This window comes from Schistocerca serialis, chromosome 2 (genome assembly GCF_023864345.2).
Source record: "Schistocerca serialis cubense isolate TAMUIC-IGC-003099 chromosome 2, iqSchSeri2.2, whole genome shotgun sequence".
In the NCBI taxonomy this organism is placed as follows: domain Eukaryota; kingdom Metazoa; phylum Arthropoda; class Insecta; order Orthoptera; family Acrididae; genus Schistocerca; species Schistocerca serialis.
In genome coordinates, this window is record NC_064639.1 from 165,587,123 (window position 1) to 165,614,374 (window position 27,252).

A 27,252-nucleotide genomic window follows, 5' to 3' on the forward strand; every position below is an offset into this window, starting at 1 on the left:
CTATTGCTTTAAAAGGTTTACAAGATATACTACATACATTCTGTCCATTATTTTCTTCTTCCTTTTCTGAAATAGAACTAAAAATATTATGCCTTTTTAAATATTTCATTACATCAAAGGCAGTGTATTACATACTGCCTTGAAGAAAAGTCTGAATTTCATAGTAGTGTAAGTTTTATTACTGTATTATGAACACTGCTCCAAGTGCAGTAATTTCCACTATGATGAAAAGCACAAAGTTTTCAGAGCAGCCATTTTTCACAAAAGCTCAGGACTCAATGTAATAACAAATAAATCTTACCTTTTATTTTCAGCACCCTGTACAATTAGCTGATTCTTTTCCTCTTCTAAGGCAGGCAATTCTTTCGCCACTACAATGCCTAATAGCTGATCTTGCAGACCAGCAGGTGTAATCATAAAATTTACTAGAGTTACTTTCACAGCAATTTCTGGCAGATAATGAGGATTCCTCAGTTTAGTTGTTATATAGAATCTGCAAAAATTAATAAGTTATGAGCTGCAAATAAACAAATTAGTCATATTATTGCATCATTTCATCTCAATCAATTCAAATATGTAGTTACAAAAAGAGCAGCATATTTTATAGATCAAATAGGGTAAAGAAGAATGGAGGGCCAAAAGAGAAGTGCTTAAATTACCAAAGGAGTGATGCAGTCTGCTGTTTATCCTGTATTCTGAAGAAACAATGAAAGAAATAACAGAAAGGTTGAGAAGTGTGTTTAAAAAAATTTAATCCACTGGTTACACTGACAGCCTCTGTGAAAGAGAGGAAGAAGTACACAAGCCTTTGAATGGGATTAATTCATTCACCCATACATTGTGTTCCATAAATCCATAAAGCCTTCAAAGATATGGAATCAATCCAGTTATGCGTTATCACACAGAAGCAGCCACAGTAAGCTACTCCCCTAAAAAAAAAAAGAAAAGAAAGATAGTCACATTGATAATAATGGGAATTAATTATCGTATATTTCACATACACTGTGGTGACAAGTCATGGGATACCTTCTAATATTGTTTCAGACCTTCTTTTGCCTGGTGTAGTGCAGCAACTTCACATGGCATGGGTTCAACAAGTCATTATCTTCTTCATAAATATTGAATCATGTTGCCTCTACAGCAGTCCATAATTGTGAAAGGGCTGCCAGTGCAGGATTTTGTGCATGAACTGATCTCTTGATTATGTCCCTTAAATGTCTGATGCAATTCATGTCAGGCAGTGTGGATCACCAAATCATTCACTCAAACTGTCTACAATGTTCTTCAAGCCAGTTATGGACAATTGCAGCCCGGTGACATGGCTCATTATCGTCCATAAAAATTACATTCTTTATTTGTGAACATGAGCTCCATGAAAGGCTACAAATGGTCTCCAACTAACCAAACATAGCCATTTCCAGTCAATAATTGGTTCAGTTGGATGAGAGGGCCCAGTCCATTCTATGTTAACACAGCACACGCCATTATGGAGCCACCACAAGCTTGGACAGTGCCTTATTGACAACTTGGGTCCACGGAGTACAAATGACAGCTCCTCCGATGCACTGCCCTTGTATACCTTGTGTACACAATACTACCATTATCTTTATACGTGCCTCTCACTATCCCATGACTTTTGTCTCCTCAGTGTACATAAGCTATATGTATATTAGGAGGAAAACAGTTCCATGGATAACAGCTGTTGTACCTTCTCTTATACTAGTCAGCACTCTTTTTATCTAATACTTCACTGAAAGTGTTTACTACAGTGTATAACTTTACATAGCTGTTAATATGCTGGCAATGTTGAGATTGGTTTAACATTAACATCAGAGCTAAGTCAAATGTACAGCCATGTATTAACATATATAATAAATTGTAGAAGAGATGGTATTCTTCTACTATGTTTTTAAACATCCCCAGATTTAAATTTTTTACCAACAACAATTTAAACACTTGTGCAACAGAATGTAAAAGTCCGTTATGAATCTGAGAGAGAGAAGCAGGGTCCATATGGAAATTACGTTTATAGTTAGTATTGTGCTTTTGAGTATCATGGTTCCTTCTAAATTCATTCATTTTATTGACCAAAACTGTCGTTAACCCAGATACTGGCACATTAGTGTAAAAATCTCTAAAGTTCTGTAGAGGCTTTGGTTAGATCAGGGTCTGCCAAGTATCCCATACTGCACTTGAGCACAATGGGTTGCCCCTACATGCGGTCTGAAGTTCAGCCTCCCTCACTGCTACTGAGTACATCTTGCTTTCATTCAGTTCTTCTCAGAACCACTTGGTACAGCATGATAATTCATTTACCAGTGCGATATGATGCTGTTTCTTCTCCCATTTAGTGAAGAATTTCCATTTGGCATAACTTCCTTGAGTTCAGTAGAATCATAGTATCTGCTCTCTCTACCCTTTATGGTATGAAACAAGTTTACAGGTCCAGAGGCTGTTGGCATAAAAAGGAGCAGTCTCGCAATCTGTCATCACAAGCCTTTAAAAATGAAATTGAATCACAGAGGAACAGAACTCTCAATATCTATGATACAGTCACATAATCGACAGTACAACCAATTTGCCATGGTATGGCATTACAACTTCAGCCAGAAAGAATTTGAAAGTTTAGTTGACAATAAAAAAGCAAAACTCTACTATGACCACTACACAATTTCATTTTTGCTATGGAATTACATTACAACAAGATGCAGAAAGAATTTAAGGATTTAGTTGACAATGCACAATGATCAACAGACAATTTGTGCAGGGTTGCCTGTTCTGTACATCAAGCAGCATCCAGTGATAATTTCCCAACATAGAGAACTTGATAAAATTGATAACATGAATAATACACTCCTGGAAATGGAAAAAAGAACACATTGACACCGGTGTGTCAGACCCACCATACTTGCTCCGGACTCTGCGAGAGGGCTGTACAAGTAATGATCACACGCACGGCACAGCGGACACACCAGGAACCGCGGTGTTGGCCGTCAAATGGCGCTAGCTGCGCAGCATTTGTGCACCGCCGCCGTCAGTGCAGCCAGTTTGCCGTGGCATACGAAGCTCCATCGCAGTCTTTAACACTGGTAGCATGCTGCGACAGCGTGGACGTGAACCGTATGTGCAGTTGACGGACTTTGAGCGAGGGCGTATAGTGGGCATGCGGGAGGCCGGGTGGACGTACCGCCGAATTGCTCAACACGTGGGGCGTGAGGTCTCCACAGTACATCGATGTTGTCGCCAGTGGTCGGCGGAAGGTGCACGTGCTCGTCGACCTGGGACCGGACCGCAGTGACGCACGGATGCACGCCAAGACCGTAGGATCCTACGCAGTTCCGTAGGGGACCGCACCGCCACTTCCCAGCAAATTAGGGACACTGTTGCTCCTGGGGTATCGGCGAGGACCATTCGCAACCGTCTCCATGAAGCTGGGCTACGGTCCCGCACACCGTTAGGCCGTCTTCCGCTCACGCCCCAACATCGTGCAGCCCGCCTCCAGTGGTGTCGCGACAGGTGTGAATGGAGGGACGAATGGAGACGTGTCGTCTTCAGCGATGAGAGTCGCTTCTGCCTTGGTGCCAATGATGGTCGTATGCGTGTTTGGCGCCGTGCAGGTGAGCGCCACAATCAGGACTGCATACGACCGAGGCACACAGGGCCAACACCCGGCATCATGGTGTGGGGAGCGATCTCCTACACTGGCCGTACACCACTGGTGATCGTCGAGGGGACACTGAATAGTGCACGGTACATCCAAACCATCATCGAACCCATCGTTCTACCATTCCTAGACCGGCAAGGGAACTTACTGATCCAACAGGACAATGCACGTCCGCATGTATCCCGTGCCACCCAACGTGCTCTAGAAGGTGTAAGTCAACTACCCTGGCCAGCAAGATCTCCGGATCTGTCCCCCATTGAGCATGTTTGGAACTGGATGAAGCGTCGTCTCACGCGGTCTGCACGTCCAGCACGAACACTGGTCCAACTGAGGCGCCAGGTGGAAATGGCATGGCAAGCCGTTCCACAGGACTACATCCAGCATCTCTACGATCGTCTCCATGGGAGAATAGCAGCCTGCATTGCTGCGAAAGGTGGATATACACTGTACTAGTGCCGACATTGTGCATGCTCTGTTTCCTGTGTCTATGTGCCTGTGGTTCTGTCAGTGTGATCATGTGATGTATCTGACCCCAGGAATGTGTCAATAAAGTTTCCCCTTCCTGGGACAATGAATTCATGGTGTTCTTATTTCAATTTCCAGGAGTGTAAATTGTCTGAAGTCACATGCATTACTACACCATCAGTTTCAACTGTTTTTGATGGAACTGAACAACATGAATAGATGTTATACATTTGTGTAAAATACATTGGTAAAGTCAAGTAGCATGCCTGGAATCATTTTTTTTTTATTTAAGACCCACTATTGTTGAATTTCAGAAGAAAAAGGGAATACAGGAACAACAAACAGAATATCTGGCATGGATTGCAGACCTCCCGTTTCAAGTAGACTTTGCTGTGCACTACCCACAGTAAGACAGTGCAAGGTGAGAAACAACTTATACCTGATTCGATAGAGATGCATTTAAAAAGAAAGTTGCATTATGGAAGGGATATCCCATTTAAAAAGAAGAAGAAGAAGGGCAGCAAGCCCACTGCCGTACTCTATAAGCTCAGTGGCATTAAGCAAACCACAAATTTTGAAGAATTCATTGTGACATTCAAAGAATTACATAAACAGTTTTATAAACATTTAGAGGAAGCTGTCAATCTTACACCCATTTTTTTAGCTGTATCCAAAGCCAATTGCGATTTCAGTTTAAAGTGCTCCATCGTATGTACAGATGAAATGGATCAATCTGCAATGTAATTCTCATTTAAAAGAGAAATTCCTTTATGTTAAAATTATCCAGGAGTCTTATATTGTTCACCTCAGGAAGTGTAACCAATGTTACATTATGAGGTTACAAACATGATACAATGCTTCAATGAACATAAGTGCATCAAAACCTTTTTTTGATTATGAAGCTAAATAAGTCGCAACTGCATTGTAACTTATGTGCTGAATATCTTTGAAATTGATCGCCAGCTCACCAAAAATTATTAAATAATGCTGAAAATTTGTTTTATTTGTGATCTATGCGGTTGATAAACTTACATATGAAACCAAGCAGCATGCAACCCACTCAATGATACTTGCATAACTGCTTTGCTGATTAATGTGGCGCATTTGTAGTTTCCCCATCTTCCTGTTCAGACAGCATGGCATGCAAGTGGGAGAGATGTGCAGCCAGGCAACCAACACCCACCTGCATGTGAGAGCTCCGCTTGCATACATAATTTTTGGCCATATGATTATCAACTCTATATAATACTCGTACTCTTTTAGTAATCTTCTACAGACTAAATTCTTTTTTGTCCTTAGCTACATTGCCTGAGCTCTTTTGTTTACTTATACATATACTGGTGCCATCTCAGTTTATTGCCCATTGGGATGCCTTGGAATATAGCACATGGAGACTCAGCATTTGGAGTTTTTTGCTCTCTTCTTCTGGTACCTATAAGACAATTTCGCTTGGAATTTTAGAGTATGACTTTTTGTAAGATTAAAGGTTAAGCTGTTTGCTGTGAACTTGATGTAATAACCTTCAGTTATTCTCCTGATTGTTGATGGTACGGGTGTGTTCAGACTCTTTAGCAATATATTTGTGTCATGAGCAAAAACAACAGTTTCTTAAGATCCCTTGAACCATCTACAGAGCACATAATATGGAATAAATTATGAAAGTATTGAGTTGTAGCAAAAATGAGATTAAGAGCAAATTTAGCAGCAAAACTGGGGACCACACAGTAAACTCAGTGAAGGAATGCTGCTGCCTTGGAAGCAAAAGAAGGCATGACAGATGAAAAAGGAGGATATAAGAAGAAGACTGGCACAGTCTGATGTAGCAGACTGACATGCACATATTGTTATATGCACTACCACATTAAATGTACCACATGTAAAAAAACTAACACACATGTTTTTGTTTATTCATTTATGTTAACTGCTGATCATCAGAGTGTACATTAGTACAAACATTGTTATTATTATTCGATTATTCTATTTGTTTGTTATGTAAACTTGTCCCCTTCTGTCTTTTTCACAAGCATGGCATGGATTGATAAGAGTTTTTGGATGTATTCCTCAGGGATATCATCACAAACTCTGCCCACTTAGCACATTAGATCATCAAAATCCCAAGGTGGTTGGAGAACCCTGCCCACAATGCTCAAAACGGTGGAGACATTGGGTGACCTTGCCTGGCCGTGGTAGGGTTTGGCAAGCATGAAGACAACCAGTAGAGACTCTTACTGTACAAGGACAGGCATTATCTTGCTGAAATTAAAGACCAGGTTGGCTTGCCATGAAGGGCAACAAAACGAAGCACAGGATATCGTCACATACCACTGTGCTGTAAAGGTGCCACAGATGAGAGTCCAAGAAGTAGTGCTTTGGAAACGAATAGCACCACAGACCACTATTCCTGGTTGTTGGGGCATATAGTGAGTAACAGTCATGTTGGTATCACACTAGCATCTCCCGACACATTTTTGCTGGTCATTTGGGCCCAGTTTGAAGATAACACTGCTCCAGTCAATTAGATTGCAGATTGAAGATGTGTCTGGAGACACCTTGGACAGTAGTGTAATACCAACCTGATTGTCACCCCGTATACAGTCTGACAATTAGGAGTGGTGTTCTGGGGTGACATTTCTTCTCACAGAGGACATCTTTGGTTGTATTATGCAGCATCCTTATAGTACAGTGGTACATTAGTGATGTTCTATGCCCCGTTTTGTTGCTCTTCATAGCAAGCCATTCTAAGCTTTCATTTCAGCAAAATGATGCTCACTTACACAGCAAGAGTTTCTGCAGCTTGTCTTCATGCTTGCTAAACTGTGCCTTAGTCAGCAATGTTGCTGGATCTCTCTGCGATTGACAATGTTCAGAAGATCACAGTCATGGATCTCCAACAAAATCAGGATTCTGACAACCTAATACATCAACTGAACAAATTTGGCACATTATCCCTCAACAGGACATCCAACAACTCTATCAGTCAATGCCAAGCTGAGTAACTGCTTGGATAAAGCCAGAGATGGACCAACACATTACTGACATGGTCAATTTGTGAGGCTCTTTCTCTTGAATAAACCATCTAACTTTTCTGCAATTGTAATCATTTGTTTGCCTATACATGTACATCCATCTAGTGATTTCTGTCCCATTTGGATAAGTCCTTCATTGTGCATTATTCTTTTTTGACTTACAGTCTATCAATGAGTTCCTGTTGGAATCATTCAACTCGAACAAATACCTGGGTATTACGATTTGCAGGGACATGAAATGGATTGAGTACACAGACTCATTCATAGGTAAAGCAGGTGGCACACTTCAGTTTATTGGTAGAATATGAGGAAAATGATTCTGCAAATGATCACCAACCTTTGATATTTTGCATTTGTTTAAATTTGGCATGCTTTTTTCATTGTTTCTGCAACAGTGATCTGGCCCATTTTGTGCACCAAGGGGGATCACCTCCATTGTTTGTTAATTTATTTGGTATAAATTTCTCAATTGCTGTCAATACTATTTTTTCGAATTCAAGCCACATATGGCCTACAATCACATTGTTAATGTGGAAGAAGTGGACATTGTCTCACAGAAAGGTGTCAAAAGAATTTTCATCTGCTCCTCCTGTCAGGTAGTCACTGTGATTCATAACAGCAGCGGTGGAACTATTGTCTGCAAGTAGGATTATTAGGTCAGGATTTGTTTTGATGTAATGTATGGCTATTCAATCATCTACTGAAAGGTTGGTGTTCTGAGGAAGGGACCTAGCGAAGGATGGTGAGACTATCTCAGAGGTAAGGAATTACTGGAAGGTGACCATGGGTGGTTAGGTGGGAGGGTAGGGATGAACACAGTTGGATGGTGGTATGAACTGGAAGCCACAGAGCTCAATGTTAGGTTGGTTTTGGTTGGAGGGACTGGCAGCACAGAAGTGCTTTCATTGCAGGGATCGAGAGAAGGAGAGGAGCTCTATGAGAAGTCCATCATGGTTAAATTTGGGTGTAGGGCTAAAGGTGAGGCTTTTGGATAGGACTGAAACTTCTGTGGAGTGAAGGTTTTAGTGGAAAGGTTAACAATAGTTCTACAGGAATGTGTGGGCTCTGGATTTGGTGGTCGAGTGTTGGTAGGGAGTTTGGCAAGTTGAAAAGATCAGTTAGGCAGTGTTTAAGTGCTATGACGGGTGGACAAGGAGAAACACTATGGGTAGCATAGGGGTTGCATATTGGCACCCTTAGGTAAAAGCAGCATGTCAGAAAGTTGAATAACTTATGGAAATAGTGTCAGGTATGTCCCTCCAGATACTAGAGAGCAAGAGATTTAATTTCAGAGATGTGATGTATGGATTAGGGATTGCAGAGTAGTAGTATTCTGCAGAGGAAGCAGAGGTGGTTGTGGGATGCCATTGTTGTGGTTATGTGTTTTGGCTGTACCAGGTTTGTGATGGCCAGTTACTGGAGGAATCTGAAAAGGTGAATGTCATTGCGAAACGAAAGGAGGGATGAGATTGAGAGAAAGGAATCTTTATGACTATGCCATTTGGGGGGGGGGGGGGGGGGGGGTTCGTGGTTTATCTAGCATTTGAGAAATAAGATGTGTGATTGGGTTTTAGTCAGGGAAAGGGACACTTTTTTGAACTGACGCAGAAAGGTGGAGCATGAGTCCATTGTGGCAAGAATGGCGTAAGGAAAACAGGAATGACTTAGAAATGTGCAAAATAGCTGTTGATGGTTGTGAGAGGAGCTGGATGAGAGGAATGATGCATAAAAATATGTGAACACAAGCAGACACAACTACAGATATGCAAAAATATGCTCAGGTACATAAAAATATGAACAAATATGTAAAAATGTACAGAAACATGGGAGAAAACAAATGATAAGCTATGAGAGTTAATGCATGTTACAGTAAGTGAAGAGAAGGGGAGGGGTGGATGGGTTAGGTTGAATATCATAAGTTTGCGGGTCACGACCAGGTGTGGAAAAAAAAAATGCTAAAGTGCGTGAAGATGAGAGATGAAGCAGGATAAAATCTACAGTAACATACTGTCCCCACAATCTCCATCCAACAGTTTCTACTCCCTCTGTACTACCACCTCTGCCCCATTCTCATCTTCACCCTTTTTATTTGCTGCCTTCTGCCAATGCACCCACCCATCTTTCCCCATCCTCTCTTTTTTCACTCCTTTTTTCCCCAGCTCCCTGTCCTTTAATCACCTGACGTTATGCATGTTGGCATTCTAATACCTGCAGAACCTGCCAGACAGCGTTTGTCTCTCCCACCACCTGTACACTACTATCGCTTCCCTTTCCTACCCCCTCAAGATTACTGCTTGTGTTCCATGTGACAGCTGCATTCTGATCTGAGCTGCTGCAGTTTGCAGTCATGTGTGCATGAGGTGTGCTTGATTGTGTGTATTAATGGTGCATGTCTCTCTTTTACTTAGGAAGTCTGTGGCTGAAATCTTTATTTAAGTATCTTTTAATTGTGCCTGTCTGCAACTCAAAGTGTCTTCTTCACAGCAAGTAGCAATCTGTCTTTTCCTACAATGTTGATAAACTTTAAATTAACATAGAATAATAATGGCTGCAAAGGAGGAGACTTTCAGTGGATGCAGTGCTGGCAGGGCAGGAAATGAGGCTTTTCACAATTGAGATGCTGATGGTGAGGCTCCTCTTTTTGCTGTTTTCAGCTCCATTCCCTTCCACCATTTGTTTGAATGGCACTATATTACAATTGGATCAGGAAACATAGTGGCAGGAAAATAATCAGAATCAGCAATACTAAATGGGACAACACTTGCAATTTACCCTGGATGCACCTGTATGAGCCAATTTGCTGCAGTTTCTTCTTGTTCAGCAGTTAACTTCTCCATCTGAATCTCTGATGTCAGATATTAGGGAGATGATGAAATTTAAATATTTAGGTGAATGGATTGCAGAAAATTGTAATGAAAAGAAATCTGTCAGATCAAGAGTCCAGAAAATGGAGACGGCGTTTCAGTTAACAAAAAACGATTACAACAAAAAGAGTCTCTCGTGGGCAAAATACGACACTACACAACAGTAATTAAAACAGAAGCTCGCTACGCATCTGAGACACTAAACCTTCAACACAGAACACTAAACAGGCAATTAGAAGTGAAAGAACTTAAAATAACGAGGAAAATCCTGGGACCAAGAACTGAAGATGATGTGCTTTATCCAAAACCCAATGCAGAAATATATAAAAATATCTCCAAAATAACAGACACAATGGACATGAGAAGAATCCAATTCATGGGGCATTTAGAAAGAATGAACTCAAACAGGTTAACACACAAAATCCATACAGTTTTATAGAACAAAACTACAAGACCGAACTGGTACAAACAGGTGGAAAAAGACCTGAGAGAATTAGGGTCTCCAAATCTACATGACAGAAATGAAATCAGAAAAATCACAAACACACGGGGAAAAAGACACACACACACACACACACACACACACACACACACACACACACACACACACAGGTTTCCCTAAACACTGCACTATAAACTACGTGCTGAAAATGACACACCACTTCATTGAATAAGTTTGGTGATACGCGATTCAGTCAGGAGGGAACTAGGTTAAGCGCCATAGATGAAAACCTAACTTTAGAAACAAACAATCAGAAATAAGACAATCACAAAGTACAGGCTGCACCACTGACATTCACAAAAATGGGAGAAAGTCAGCACTTGGATGACACTGTAATATATTGCCAAAACTGTACAACACATGTGTTAACATAACAAATGTATCAGTGTGACATGATCTCCCTTAGTGTTCATGTGTTAATAGAGAAACTGAATGCTATAAAACTGAGCTATAGAAACTTTGTAAAAAGTTAAATAATATGTGTTTATTGGATACAAATGAAATGAAGTGTGAAGAACATACCAGGCATTGGCTTCACTTAAACAAAAACAGGAAGCTCAAGTTAGTGAATCAGAAAGGGGGAGTTCATGATGAACTGCCTAGAGCCAAGGACTTAATCATCTCAGACCTGCATTTCTCAATCATTTTCCTTCGCAGCACATGAAAGTAAGTTTCAATCTTTTGTAGCACCCCTGTATGTGTTTTTTCCTAAATATAAAAAAGAAAAGAGGTAAAATGCAACTAGTACATTTTTTATAATTATGCATATAATCATGCATAATGATGCATGGTTTCTTGACGACTTGGCTACTCCAAGAAACAATTTGGTGATAATTTTTTTGTGTTCTTGATATTTTATCTCTGGATTGCTAGAAGACATTAAAAATCCCATGACACACCTGACATGAATGACATGTCACAACACTGTGGTTGGGAAATGCTATCCGAGACTATAATTTCTTAGGTGCAAGAAGGAACATAACAGCATTGAATTAAACACCCTGAATGTTAAAGAACTCTGTTCACATGGAAAAGACAAGTTTGGAAGTGTGTATATTGTCCTTGCAGTGCAGTGAGCAAGATCTTCGAAATAATTCCTTGATTCAGAGTCCCTTATCCCAAAGTGTTATGACTTATACAAAATGAAAGGTAAAAAAAGAAAAGATCATACCCTTTAGCACAGAGCACTCGATATATGCAGTAATAAGCTCAATTTGCTGCAACTGTCCACGGATGAGCATTCACAACAACTATTAGTAATAACGGAACATGGACTGAAAGTTAGTGAAACTGAGTATTCCAAATTACAGCGTTATATGTTCGCAAATAGATATTGCAAGTGAAGGGGGTGAAGTGGAAATATTTGTTAGTGAACATCTAACATTTAAAAGAATCTCATTTCTTGAACAATAAACTCAATAAGGAACAACTGAAAGGTTGATGTTGTTGTCCATATAAATGATCATTCAAGTGGATCAGGTAAACATAAAGTTATTGGAGTTTACTGCCCACCAAATGCTCATGCACTGCACTATTTTGACAGCCTTAACAGGGCTTTAGGCAGTCCCATTGACCTTAGTATAGTTAGAGGCCTAATTCAGACACAAACTCAAACAAACGGAACTGGTAGATACATTAAAATCATGTAATGCTGCAAATATAGTAAGCTCTGACACTATGGTGACAGATTCAAGCCCCAGTAAAACATATCAGCAATGGTCAACATAAATGGAAAAGATAATTTTAACTGCTGATGTGTTGATTTTCATTACTTAGGTCACTAGAGTCAGTTGTTAGAGTATTTAAGCTCTGCTGTTCCAACAACAGCTAAAATAATTAAGAAGAAGCAGATTCTTCAAAACTAAGCCAGCAGAGGAGATAAAGGACATTATTTACCAAGCTAAGGGTTCAGAAAGCAAATGACATGAATTTTATAGGGCTGTGATAAGGTGTTTTGACTAACATTGCCCTTTCAAAAAGAAAGGGGCAACAATAAACTGCCATATTATATTTATTCTTCAATGAAACTTCCACTTAGTCTAATTAAGTTACTGCAAAATATATGTTCTTGACTGTATGATGATGATGAGGTCCCATACTCTGAGGAGCGTAGGGGACGATGCGGGAGACCTGCACCGCCATACTAGGCAAGGTCATAGCGGAGGTGGTTTGCCATTGCCTTCCTCTGACTGTAATGGGGATGAATGATGATGATGAACACAACACAACAACACCCAGTCATCTCGAGGCAGGGAAAATCCCAGACGCTGCCAGGGATCGAACCCGGGACCCCGTGCACAGGAAGCGAGAACGCTACTGCAAGACCATATAAAGGAAATGTTCAATCAAGCCACAAAACAGCCTTTAAGTCAGAACTTTTACACATGAAGGAACAAAATAAATAATTATGCAATAGAGCATTCAGCCAACATAGGTAAGGCATGCTGCACACTAATCAATAAACATCATAAAGCTAGCAGCAAGGTGCAAATTGAAGCAGGTGGCATTACACATGGAGGCCACATAGTGAGAGATCTAAGTGCAATATGTAATTTGTTCAATAAGCACTTTACACTGTATCTCTTCTTTTGACGAACCAGTGGTCATTATATATCTCATTATATATCTAACACTGAGATGCCAAATAGCATCACACGTGATGTGATAGGTGAGCTCATACTGCCGAGTTCTTTGAAAGTTTGGCTCAATATTGTAATCACTGAAATAAACTCACATACTTTCTCACCCAGTCAAATTTCATTTTGTTTCCTCCTCTTTATCTGAACTGAATCACATTGTTTGTCGTGCAGTACACACAGATATCCCAGAGACATCTGGTAGAGATCTTGTAGAAAATTCTATAAATTAGCCTTGCATGTGTACACTAAGGCAATTGTACAATAACAAATAACATATGCAAATCAATATGGAATGATGCAAATGACTTAGCCAAAGACCAAAGTCTATCATTAGTGCTATTCAACTGAGGAGTGATAGACACCACTGTATTAATTCCAGTGTGCGATTTGCATTGCAGGGGGGGATGGAGGGGATTTCATCCCCCCCCCCCCCTCCTGCATCAGACCATCCCCTCCTCTAGTTTTAGTTTATGCATCCCAACCTGGGATGTTTATTTCCCATGCACTTATTTTCATTCACTTATGTCGTATGGTATGTATGGTATTATGTTTTGGGGTAACTCTTCCCATTCTAGAAACGGGCGGTTCGGGCAATAAGTGATGTGAGTTCACGAACCTCTTGTCTACCTCTGTTCACGAGTCTGGGTATTTTGACATTGGCCTCTCAATATGTATATTCCTTATTGTCATTTCTTGTTACCAATATTAGTTTATTTCCAACAATAAGCGGCTTTCACTCGGTTAATACTCAGCAGAAATCAAACCTCCATTTGGATCAGACTTCCTTAACTCTTGTGCAAAATGTGTGCAGTATACTGCTGCATCCATTTTTAATAAGCTGCCACTCGAATTCAAAAATCTTAGCAGTAATCCACGTGCTGTCAAATCGAAACTGAAGGGTTTCCTCATGGGTCACTCCTTCAATTCTGTCGAGGACTTCCTTGAAAAATTAAGCTGATTCTCATTGTATTGCTGATAGCGTTTGCTTAAACTTACGGACTGATTTTCTTTCCGGTTCATGAACATTTATTTTTATCTGTTATTACTTTTATGTTGTAAGTTCATGTACTGACACGTTCCATGACCTTGGAGATTTGCTCCTCAATTTGTTCCTACGGAACTTGACATGTAAATAAATAAATAAATAAACACTGAAACTTTTAATACAGTCTTACTATTAATATGTTTGCTTATTAATTTTGAAAAAATGTCACGTAGTGGGTAAGCATTTCAAAACATTTAGAACTAAATGACAAGACGATGCACGCCTCATTTCCGTAGCATGCCACAATGTTGCAAGACGTTGCCCCAGCATAAACGAGGCTTTACAGCCAGGTTTGTATTGTATGGTGGATGTGATGTGTTGCATACGAAACTAAAACCTGCAATCAGATCCAAACGTCATGGAAAACTGTGAAGAGGTGTTTTCCTGCAGCAAGATAACGCTTGCCCACATTCTGCCAAACGGACAGCTGACACAGTAAAGGAGTTGAGATTCGATGTGCTGAACATCCACCATACAGTCCAGACCTGGTTGCAAGAGATTTTCACATGTTTGGACCCTTAACAGAATCACTACAGGGAAGAAGATTTGAAAGTGATGAAGACGTCATTGCTGCGGTGCAAAATTGGTTACAGAGGCAACCGATAAACGTATTTTCTGATGAAATTAACAAACCCGTAAAACGTCAGGAAAACTGCATTGAAGTCCAGGGAGGTCACGTAGAAAAATAACGCATGTATCAGTTTTCTATCATCAGAATAAGTACAGCTTTTCACAAATGTGCCTTTACTTTTTGAATTCCCCTCGTATACCTGAATGTAGATGATTTAGTAAATAAGCTTTACCTATAATGTACTTTTAACGATATAACCAGGGATGGCTTTTCTGATAGTGCATATGCGTGAATAGTGAGTTTCGACATTAACATCTATTTATAAATAACTGTTTAACCATGGGTAATGCCACAGTCCAAGCTAGTAACATATATAGTTATACTAACCCTCTAAGACATCCCCCCCACTGGTAAAAGCACAAATCGCACACTGATTAATTCAGACAGCTGATGTGTGAACTCTGATGATTGTAGAAATTCTTATCATGTATAAAAATCAGTGTATATTTATGAAACAGATAAAACTGAAATTGAAACAATCATTAATAAAATGCAGAATAAGGTCTCCAGTGGGTGAGATGAAATTTTCTCCATTATTACAGAAAGATGTAAACACTCAATCATTCCTGTTCTGTTGAATGTAAGTTTAAATGAAGGTGTGTTTCCATATGAATAAAAATTTGCAGTAGACAAGCCACTGCATAAAATGATATACCGACAAAGTCAATAACTACTGACCAACAGTTTAAGTCTGAATCCTAGTAAACAATTAAAAAACTATTGCACTAGATTAGAAAACTTTATTGTCAATGAAAAGGTATGATATGAACCCAAAACAACTTTAGGTATGGCTGTTCAACATCAACTGCCACATGCCATCTAGTACTTATAACATTAATGAAATCAGATGAGAAAGAAAGGGTTCCAGGATTGTTCTTGGATCTGTCACATATATTTGACACAGTATCTAATGAGCTGTTACTTGATAAATTGAAAATTTGTGGTATCCGAAGAAGAGCTAAAAGTCTCTCACAATCATACCTATAAGACAGACATCAGGTTCAGCAGACACGCACAAAGTACAGCTCTAGTTCATCTATAATAAAGTGTGGTGTGGCCGAAATATCAGTTCTGTGCTCTTTATTGTTCATATTACATAACAGCAAACCCAACTACACTTCATGATTGCTAAATATGTATAGGAGTTGGATATAAGCCCTAATCTCCTTATGCCTCCTCTCTATTTCCATCTCCTCCTCTCCCTCTCTTTGACCATCTCCTCCTCCTCCTCCCTCTCTTTGGCCATCACTTCCTCCTCCAGATCACCTCCTCTCCCTCATCCATCCTGGATTTTCCATTGTTTATTTTTTTTAAATAACACATGTAACAAGAATGAATATATATGGGAGAAACCATTTGTTTAATCATTTAAATGTCCTGCTATAGCAGTTAAAACTGACTGTGAGAAAGAAAATAAGACCACAATTTTCACAACACAGCACAGAATTTTCTTTTTTGCATTCAGTTTTCACAGAAAACCTGTACATTGCTGTTTAAAACATATAATGCCTATGCCTGTCTGAATGTTTATTAGAGTGTTGTGTACAAATATGAAGTAAATTGGTCAATAACTTTTTCCAGATTTTTGTTAACAACAGAGCCCTATTACATATGAATTAGGTATACAGGGTGGTCAATAACAAACTGAAAAGCCTGTAAGGAGGCTGCAGGGTAGGTTGTGCTGAGATATAATTTTTAAGAAAAAAATTCGACACGTTGCACCATTTCCAAGTCAATTAGAACTGAAGTTAGCCAATCATGCAGTTGTGTCCACAAACTGAAGTGACCCACCACATGCAAACAGTGTTAGTTGTCTCACAAAGTAGATGACAGCACATGAGACTGCTCAGACTTTGACTCAGGTCTGATCCTCACTTCTAACCCATGCCAAAATTTTGTATCACTCCCTTATTCAATTTTAGGAAACCAAATGAAGGGCATGTTTGGCAACACCATCTCTGGCAGGCCACTTTAATTTGCATGCACAATGCCTAACTACAATGCTAATTAACTTTGAAATGATGCAACATTTCAAATTTTTTTTCTTGACAATTATTACTCAGCACAACCTACCCTGCAACACCCTTACAAGCTTTTCAGACTGTTTCAGACACCCTGTACATTTATATACTACATATATTAAAACATGTACGTCCATCCATATGTTTATTATTAGTGTAATGCATAAAAATCTGAAGTAAATCTGTCAAGAATTTTTTGAGACTTTTGATAAAAGCATTTCATCTTTATGTTATATTTATGTATTAAATATATTAAAAATATATATAGCCTATGTCTGTCTGAATGCTCATTACAGTAATATGTCAAAGGTTTAAGTTAATTGGTAAACGTCTTTTCAAGATTTTTGATAACAGTGTTGAACAACAGCCTGTCTTTATATAGAGATTAATGGTTTATCCACACTGCACAGTTTTGAACAACAACCTGTATTTATATAGAGATTAATGGTATACCCACATTGCACAATAACAAGGTACTGAACTATGCGGATGAGAAAACAGTTGTTAACTGTGGCCCAGAGAGATTGATCTGGCCCTGAACTGTTATTACTCTCATGTCTTACTTGGCTTAAATTATTTACAAAATAATTGCTTAAGTTTAAACCTTAGTAAATCAAGTCTAATGGACATTCAAATACACCACCAACCGAATGGAGAGCAATGGAATGACATGTCTGATGACAGTAATAAAATAAAATTGGATAATAAAATTGTCTTCTTTGTTGTAATATCAGACAGGCACCTGTTTAGGGAATCATGTGGTGTTCGCTATCTCTTTCAAGTAAAAAATTATGAAAATCAATTAATACTGTGAGAACAATGTCACAAATTCTGAATTATGAGTAAAATAGTATGACCTACTATGGTTTAGTGTACCCACATCTCACATATGGAACTGAAATATGGGGGTGTTCCACTATCATGCATGTGAATAGGGTATTCATCCCGCATAAAAATGCAGTACGTATTCTGAGCAAGGTAAGTTATAATGAGTCTTGTAAAATGATGTTCAAAAAGAAATTACTAATGCTGCCATCAATATATGTTTATGAACCTGTTGAATTAATTTTGTAATACAAGCACCACAATAGTCTAAATAGAGATGAATATATTTACAATACTAGGAGAGATGTGATAACCATTTATAACAGCATAGCATCTTAATTAGATTTAAAGTGGTGAAAAGATTGGCAAATTGCTATAAATGTTGATAAATGTAAAACTATGCACTTTGCAAAACAAAAAAAAACATAGTATACTATGAATACAATATCAATGAGTCACTGTTGGAAATGCCCACCTCATACAAATACAAATATGAATTGGAATGATCACATAGGCTCAGTTGTGGGTGAAGATGGTGGTAGACTACGGTTTATTGGTAGAATAAGAGGAAAGTGTAATCAGACTACAAAGAGCATTGCTTAAAATTATTCATGTGACCAGTTGTAGAACATTGCTCAAGTGTCTAGTGCCTGTACCATAAAGGACTAACTGACGATATTGAACATATACAGACAAGGGCAGCACAAAGGGTCACAAGTATGTTTGATCCATGGGAGGGTGTCACAGAGATGCTGAAAGAACTGAACTGGCAGACTCTTAAAGACAGACATAAACTATTCTGAAAATATCTACTAAAAAAATTTCAAGAACTTGCTATAAATGATGACTCCAGGAACATATTACAACCCTCTACATATCACTCACATATCGATCTTGAGGACAAGATTAGAATAATTACAGCATGCACAGAGGCATTCAATCATTCTTCCCACACTCCATGAATGAATGGAATTGGAAGAAACTCGAGTAACTAGCACAATGGGACAACCCTCCGACATGAGATTCATGGTGATTTGCAAAGTGTAGATGTAGATGTAGATGTAGCTCTAGATGTAGAACATAAGAGGTGCAGACAACAAGCCCTATTACGTGGGGGTCAAATTTTATAACAAATTAAAAAAAAAAAAAAAAAAAAAAAAAAAAAACTTTGTGGAGGCTGCATTAAAAGAGTCCTGAAAGAGTTTCTTAAAAAAAATATTTTTACAGAAGTAAGGAATTCCTTTCACAGAGGAGTAGGACACTTCAATTTGCACCAATATATTTATAAGTACCAGTAATCAGTATACTGCACATAGAGGTTTTTTTGTTGTTTGTATTGTTCTCACCAAGTTATGTCAGGAACTATAAGATGATAAACTAGTTATTGAAAGAAAGTTGTATGTACATGGAAAATTATTTGTCCATCATCTAAACTGATACTAAATGGTATCATAAATAGCAGGAGGGTTGATGGGAATGTAATCCTGTCAGAGATGGCTAAGATCTTCAAAGACCAATTGAATGCTTTGAACAGTGTCTTGAAGAGGTTATAATATGAACCTCAACAAAAATAAAACAAAGGTAATGGAAAACATTCAAATTAAATCAAATACTGCTGAAAAAATTACATTACAAAATGGCAAACTAAAGGAAGTAGATGAGTTTGCTATTTGTGCAGAAAAATAACTGATAATGGCAAAAATAGAGAGCATATAAAATGTTGTTGGATATAGCAAGAACTAAGTTTCTGGAAAAGAGAAATTTTCTGAAATCAAATATAAATTTAAATGACAGGGAGCATTTTCTAAGGGTATGTGGAGTGTAGACCAGCACAGATGTGAAACATGGACAGTAAACTGTTCACATAACAAGAGAACAGAAACATATGAATTGCAGATTGGCTAACTTATTAAGAGGCACTGAATCAAACTGGGAACAAAAGAAATATGTGGCACTATTTGATTACAATAAGGGTTCAGTTGATAGGAAACATCATGAAGCATCAAGGAATCATTAATTTGGTAATGTCAGGAAGTTGGTGGTGGGCATGAAGTTGCTTGCAAAAGATATACTAACAATCCACTGTTGTTGTTGTTGTGGTCTTCAGTCCTGAGACTCGTTTGATGCAGGTCTCCATGCTACTCTATCCTGTGCAAGCGTCTTCATCTACCAGTACCTAATGCAGCTTACATCCTTCTGAATCTGCTTAGTGTATTCATCTCTCGGTCTCCCTCTATGATTTTTACCCTCCACGCTGCCCTCCAGTACTAAATTGGCGATCCCTTGATGCCTCAGAACATGTCCTACCAACCGACCCCTTCTTCTAGTCAAGTTGTGCCACAAACTCCTCTTCTTCCCAATTCTATTCAATACCTCCTCATTAGTTATGTGCTCTACCCATCTAATCTTCCATCTAATCTTCAGCATTCTTCTGTAACACCACATTTCGAAATTTTCTATTCTCTTCTTGTCTAAACTATTTATCATCCATGTTTCACTTCCATACATGGCTACACTCCATACACATACTTTCAGAAACGACTTCCTGACACTTAAATTAATACTCGATGTTAACAAATTTTTCCTCTTCGGAAACGCTTTCCTTGTCATTGCCAGTCTACATTTTATATCCTCTCCACTTTGACCATCATTTGTTATTTTGCTCCCCAAATAGCAAAACTCCTTTACTACTTTAAGTAACTCACTTCCTAATCTAATTCCCTCAGCAACGCCCGAGTTAATTCGACTACATTCCATTATCCTCGTTTTGCTTTTGTTGATGTTCATGTTATACCCTCCTTTCGAGACACTGTCCATTCCGTTCAACTGCTCTTACAAGTCCTTTGCTGTCTCTGACAGAATTACAATGTCATCGGCGAACCTCAAAGTTTTTATTTTTTCTCCATGGATTTTAATTCCTACTCTGAACTTTTCTTTTGTTTCCTTTACTGCTTACTCAATATACAGATTGAATAGCATCGGGGAGAGGCTACAACCCTGTCTCACTCCCTTCCCAACCACTGCTACCCTTTCATGTCCCTCGACTCTAATAACTGCCATCTGTTTTCGGTACAAATTGTAAATAGCCCTTCGCTCCCTGTATTTTACCCCCGCCACCTTCAGAATTTGAAAGAGAGTATTCCAGTCAACATTGTCAAAAGTTTTCTCTAAGTCTACAAATGCTAGAAATGTAAGTTTGCCTTTCCTTAATCTTTCTTCTAAGATAAGTCGTACGGTCAGGATTGCCCCACGTGTTCCAACATTTCTACGGAATCCAAACCGATCTTCCCTGAGGTCGGCTTCCATCAGTTTTTCCATTTGTCTGTAAAGAATTTGCATTAGTATTTTGCAGCTGTGACTTATTAAACTGATAGTTTGGTAATTTTCACATCTGTCAACATCTGCTTTCTTTGAGATTGGAATTATTATATTCTTCTTGTAGTCTGAGGGAATTTCGCCTGTCTCATACATCTTGCTCCCCAGATAGTAGAGTTTTGTCAGGACTGGCTCTCGCCAGGCTGTCAGTAGTTATAATGGAATGTTGTTGCTCTCGGGGCCTTGTTTCGACTTAGGTCTTTCAGTGCTCTGTCAAACTCTTCAAGCAGTATCGTATCTCCCATTTCATCTACATCCTCTTCAATTTCCATAATACTGTCCTCAAGAATATCGCCCCTGTATAGACTCTCTATATACTCCTTCCACCTTTCTGCTTTCCCTTCTTTGCTTAGAACTGGGTTTCCATCTGAGCTCTTGATATTCATGCAAGTGGTTCTCTTTTCTCCAAAGGTCTCTTTAATTTTCCTGTAGGCAGTATCTATCTTACCCCTCATGAGATAAACCTCTACATCCTTACATTTGTCCTTCTACTATGGAAGGAAAAAAAAAAAAGGTATGTATAATGCTCAGTGTGAAATACTTTGAACTCCAACCAATGAAAATCAAGGGGTTGGGCCTCACAAAATTGTCTTACCTGAAATCCATTGAGTATTCAACAACAGAATCACCTAATTTTATGCAGAGTGCACCTCCTTGCTTAAATGTCTGTCTCAGTAACACTGGCTCCAGCACAGCATCTATTTCTTCACCTATGTTCTCAAGAAGCACCTATAAAAAGAGATGGAATCTTAATTTCACTGTGCTTTTCTATTTTCATTTTTTGAGTCATTAAAACATAAATCTTACCCTACTCTTGAAATTTCTTATTCTTATTTAAATTCCACTCTTTGGTAACTGCGAGACACAAACAGCATCTTATGCATACAATATCAAAAAGTTGCAACTGGAATCAGTCAACTCATAAAAAAACCTGGGTGTAACAGTTTGTAGGGATATGAAATGGAATAATCAGTTACGTTCAGTCACAGGTAAAATGGGTATCAGACTTTGGCTTACTGATGAAGTACTAGGGAAATGCAATCAATCTGCAAAGGGAATTACTTACAAAAAACTCATCTGATCCTTTGTAGAATACTGCTCAAACATTTGGGAACAATAGCAAATATGATGAATGGTCATACGTTTGTTTCACCAACAGGAGTGTCTCACAACAATGCTGAAAAAATATGTAAGAAAAATGCATACTATTCCAAAAAAAAACCTATTTACAAAGTTTCAGGATTGACCTTCAAGTTAAGAAATGAGAAGTATGCTACAACCCCATACGTATCAATTCCATACGGATCATGATGATCCAATTAGACTATTTACAGCACACAGAGAAGTGTTCAACCAGTCATTCTTTCCATGCTCCATACATGAACAAAATCGTAAGGAGCCCTAATTACTGGTACGATGGGAAGTACCTTCTGCCATGCACTTCACAGTGGTTTGTACAGAATGGATGAAGATGGTGGATGTTTTGGAGATGAAAATGCACTACAAGTCTTGAGTGGACATTAGTGTAAAACGTTAATGAAGAAAGTTCACAGAGCATATTTGAAAGTAGGCCTAAACTCAATTTTCAATATCTTAAGTATACACCAAAAAGAAAAAGAGTAAAAACTGACACTGAAATCCGGAAACCAAGTGATGAGGTTTTGTTTTTAGGCCAGTCGAAGTTAATTACTGGATGGATACCAAAATAAATTCACAGTAGTAAAATGGCCTGCAGTGGTTTTAAAAAGTAACTAGAGGTTTTAAAACTAAGCTTCTGATGTGTTTGAAACAAAAGCCTATCTATACCCAGTGTGCACTGACTTACAATAATGTGATGAGTGTGAACAGTTAATTAAAAAAAGTTAACAGAGTACATCTGAAAGCAAGTCTAAAATCATTTACAATATGCAAAGTATACATTAAAATAAAAACTGTAAAATTTGATACTGAAGTCTTACAACCAAATTATGCATTTGTATTTTTACATCAGGTTGAAGATAATTACTGGGTGGATAGCAAAAGAAATTAACAGGAGCAAAAATGCCTTCAGTGATTTTAATAAGTAAATAGAGGTTGTAAACTTAAAGCTTCTGATGTGTCTGAAAACAAAACCTTATACTCAGTGTGCATTGATTTATAACAATGTGACAAGCACTTTTAAAGTGGAAACCATTCAAAAACTGAATATTGCTGAGCCAAAAATGGAGAGACAGTAGAATGAAGAAATGGACCAGGGAACAGACTGGCATACAAGAAAAAAGAAAAATGAACTGGAGATGTGTTTGGAAACATTACCCAAGTAAATGGAGCAATGAAGTTCTCTGCTGTTTCTAAAATATAAGAAAAGAACAAAAAGAATTTGTAAGATGAATACAGGAAATCAGAAGATGTGCAAAAGCTGCATGGATATCCATAGATGAAGACTAGACAAAAAATGCTTGGAAAAGTCTATAGTATGGCTTTATGTAGCAATGGACACCAAATGGCTGATGATGATGATGATGATTATGGTTATGTCCCTATCTGATGGATAAATTTGGAAAGCTAAATAGCCTCTCAGCACCAAAATAACAGGAAATGAAGCAAATGTGGAGCTTTGGAATTACAAAGTGATTTAATTTATTATAAAATCATACAAAACAACTTTTTTTTTATAGATATTTCCTTGTCTTGGATCAATGATAAGAGCTACTTTCAACACTTGACAAACTGCTTTCTTTATACTGTAATGACAGAAGAGCTTCATTTTAAGTTTATTCTGTTGCAGTTTTGATGAGTTAAAAATGATTGATGAATTAAAAATTTAAATTGTGCATCTCTGAACTTACGTGATCAAAAAAAGCTAATTAGTGTAACTAGTAGCACCTCAGTGCAAAGAAAAATTTAATAAACTGTCCCTAAAATTGTTTTGGATAAACTGCGCAAGCAAACATCAAGAATGATGTGCTTTGAATAAGGGATGAAGGGATTCTTCCTTTCTTATTCACAGTTAAACATTTCACACAATTCGAGAGCACTCTTTTCACCTTGTCAGTTAAATCTTGTACACAATAGTCTTGTTTTACTTCCTCCTCAGTTTTCTTAAGTGCAGAATGACCTTTCTCATCCCCAAGCTTGATGATTTCACATTGCATACTGCATGGAACCTCCAAAGTCTCTCTTCTGTCATAGAATTTGAAAAGAATTCCCTTTCATTAAAACATTTTCATAAGTCTGTTCTTTCGGAGTACTCTTGCTTGTTGTCATGTCATCATCCTTCTCTTGGGCTTTCCTGATTCTTGCTATTAAACCACCTACAAAGCCAAACACAACATTCACACAATGACTTAAGGCATCTACGTTTTTCATTCTAGACACTGACTGGAGTCTGATCGGGTAGGAATACTCTTCCACGACTAAACCCAATCTTGCTATTCTTGGTGACAAGTCCTTCTTATCCATAGCCTTTTGGAATGTAGCAAAGTCAGTTACAGTTTTAAAATATATTCCTAGTAAATCCACCCAAAATTACCTTATGGCATTAATGATAGCTAAAACATCTAGCTTGTAATTGCTGTATTTTTCCTCTTAGGGTGTTGTTTTTACTCATATATGAGGCTGAACAGAACTTGAGGTCATCTGATGATTTGTGTACTAGTACAGCTCCAAAACATTCTTCGTATGTGCCCATGTTTAGTTCTGTCTCGTGTTTTGGCCTGAAGATTTTTAATACTGGATCCAAAGAAAAAATATCACTGTACATCTTGAATGCTTATCTCTGTTCTTCTTCAAACTTACATTCACAACTATTCTTCAATAAATCTCTCTGAGGGTTGGCAGTTGCAAAGTAAATTGAGATAAACTTCCTAAAGTATCCTGTTGGATCTAGGAAATTTTGCATTACTCCAACAGATTTCAGTTCTTGAAAGTACTGAATAGCTACGTCTTCTTAGAAGAAGGTCAACTTTGTAGACACTGCATAATGTACTGAAGAAACTCAACAGTTCTCTCCAAAAACTGGCATTTTGAAAAATTTATTTACAAGCCATATTCTGTTGCAGTTTTCAACACTACCATATACCAAGGTGCTAAAGTGCCTCATCATCACCTTTTGTTAATACTATAGTATCATCCATGTAAATAAATAAGATGTTCTCTCAAGCCAGTGCCAAAGAACCAGTGTTTATAAAATTCTGGAACACTATAGATGAATTTGACAAGCCAAACTGACTTTCCTGAAATGAAATTGACCTGAGTGTGTCACAAATGACATATATTTTTGGCTTTCTCATTCAACATCAACCTGGAGAGGGGAAAAAAAACAGTTCTTGAGGTCCAGTGCGGAAAATACACAGGAGTCTTGTAGTTTATCTAAAAGATCTACTAAGAGGGGTATTGGGTAATGATCTTTCACTGTGATAGTGTTTAATTTTCTGTATTCTACACAAACATGATAATATCCATTATTCTTTTTTATAACTACAGTCCGACTAGAATACTCAGATGAACTTGAGTCCATATTGCTTGATCAAGCCCACTCTGGACTTTGTTGTCAAAAATTTCTTTCTCTCCTGGTGAGTATCTTATGGATTTACTATGTATCAGTTATTGTTCTCTCACAATAATCTTCATTCCAACATCAGTGGACTTTGTCTTCATTGGAGTGTAATTACTCACTAAATCTGCAATGTGTTCCTTTGTTTCATCACTAAAAGAGATTTTGATATCTACTTTAATCACTAACAGAGCTTTCAGTATCTAATTATGGTTTGTCTGCCAATATGGATACACATGAGATGACATTCTTGTTTTCATTTCCTAAAAGTAACTCCATCCTTGTTTATTAAAACTTCAGTCTGATCTAGAAAATTGTTTCCAAGTACTATTTCTAAATTCATTTTATCTCTAGAAACCACATAAATATCTGTTTCAATTTTCACATCATCAATCTGAACAATGCCTGTTAAACACCTTTGTGGAGAGACAAAGTTTTAGCCAAATCCTGTCAAGACTACATCTGTTTCTTGGAAACTTAGAGCATCTACAATGTCATAAACATTCTGTTGCAATAAATTAAATTGGCTGCCACAGTCAATCAGATCCTTCACCTCTCAGTTACTTATTAGTATGTTTTCAAATTTACAGTTTTTAATACTCTAAAACAGTGTTTGCATTCATAGTCAACTTTTGATTATTCTTCACCTTTGTGTCATCAGATGAGATTTGGCCAAACTCATCGGTCTTGAAGCATCTCTTTCCCTGTCCGTCCCTGGTAGCTGAGTGGTCAGTGCGACGGGATGTCATACTTAATGGCCTGGGTTCGATTCCTCCACTCAGGGACTGGGTGTTGTATTGTCCTTATTATCATCATTTCATCCCCATGGACATGCAAGTCACCAAAATGGCGTCAACTCGAAAGACTTGCACCAGATGAATGGTCTACCCGATGCGAGGCCCCAGCCACATGGCATTTCCATTTCCATCTCTTTCTCTTGCTCTTGTGGTTGCTGTCACTTGACTTGTGACACTTGCACCACAACTGTAACGCTTTTTGTTTGAATCCCAAGCTGCACTTTTAGTATTTCAGTATTTCTGTTACTTGAATTTTTAGCAACTTTCTTACTGGAGTTTAAAGTTTCATTATGGTAACTTTTGTTATTTCTGTTCCATAAAGACTTCACAGCTCTTTCAAAACACCACATTTTTTCTTTAAACTCTATCACTCTCGCAGCATCATAAAGTAGAAGTTTTGTAACTGAGTCACCTTCTATCTTGGCAAACACATACTGAAATAAATGGGCCATTTTCAATATTAGCACAGCTGACAATTTCCTTCACTATGAGAAAATATATTGAAGAGACTTTTCCATTTGTTTGTTCATCAAGACAACAGATGGTGATCACCGCAGCACTTGTTTTCATATTGAATTCTTACTGTAAGGCTTTCTTCAGTGCAGCCCATACTGTAAGGCCTTTCTCACCCTAAATAAAAAGCTTAGCCAAACTGTAAACTGATTTTTTTATGACAATAATCATTTGCAGTTCACTCCAATCCATTAAAGACACTGTCTCTTCAAAGTCCATTCCAGTTTTTAACTGGACATCCATCACTGCCACTAAATGACTGAAGCACACCCTTGACATCATGAAATTAACAGAGAAAATTTACATTGATCTTTTGAATTTGATGACAATCGTGTTTCACTTCTTATTTCC

At 38.1% G+C, this 27,252-nt stretch overlaps 1 protein-coding gene across 1 annotated transcript in view; it reads right to left on the minus strand.

The window, feature by feature from the left end:
- Window positions 1-27,252, minus strand: part of LOC126456873 (dynein axonemal heavy chain 7-like) — a 783,013-nt gene that overhangs the window by 260,273 nt on the left and 495,488 nt on the right. The window contains 2 exon segments of the mRNA XM_050092694.1: window positions 302-493; window positions 21,653-21,786. Of these exon segments, the coding sequence (XP_049948651.1) occupies window positions 302-493; window positions 21,653-21,786 (326 nt within the window).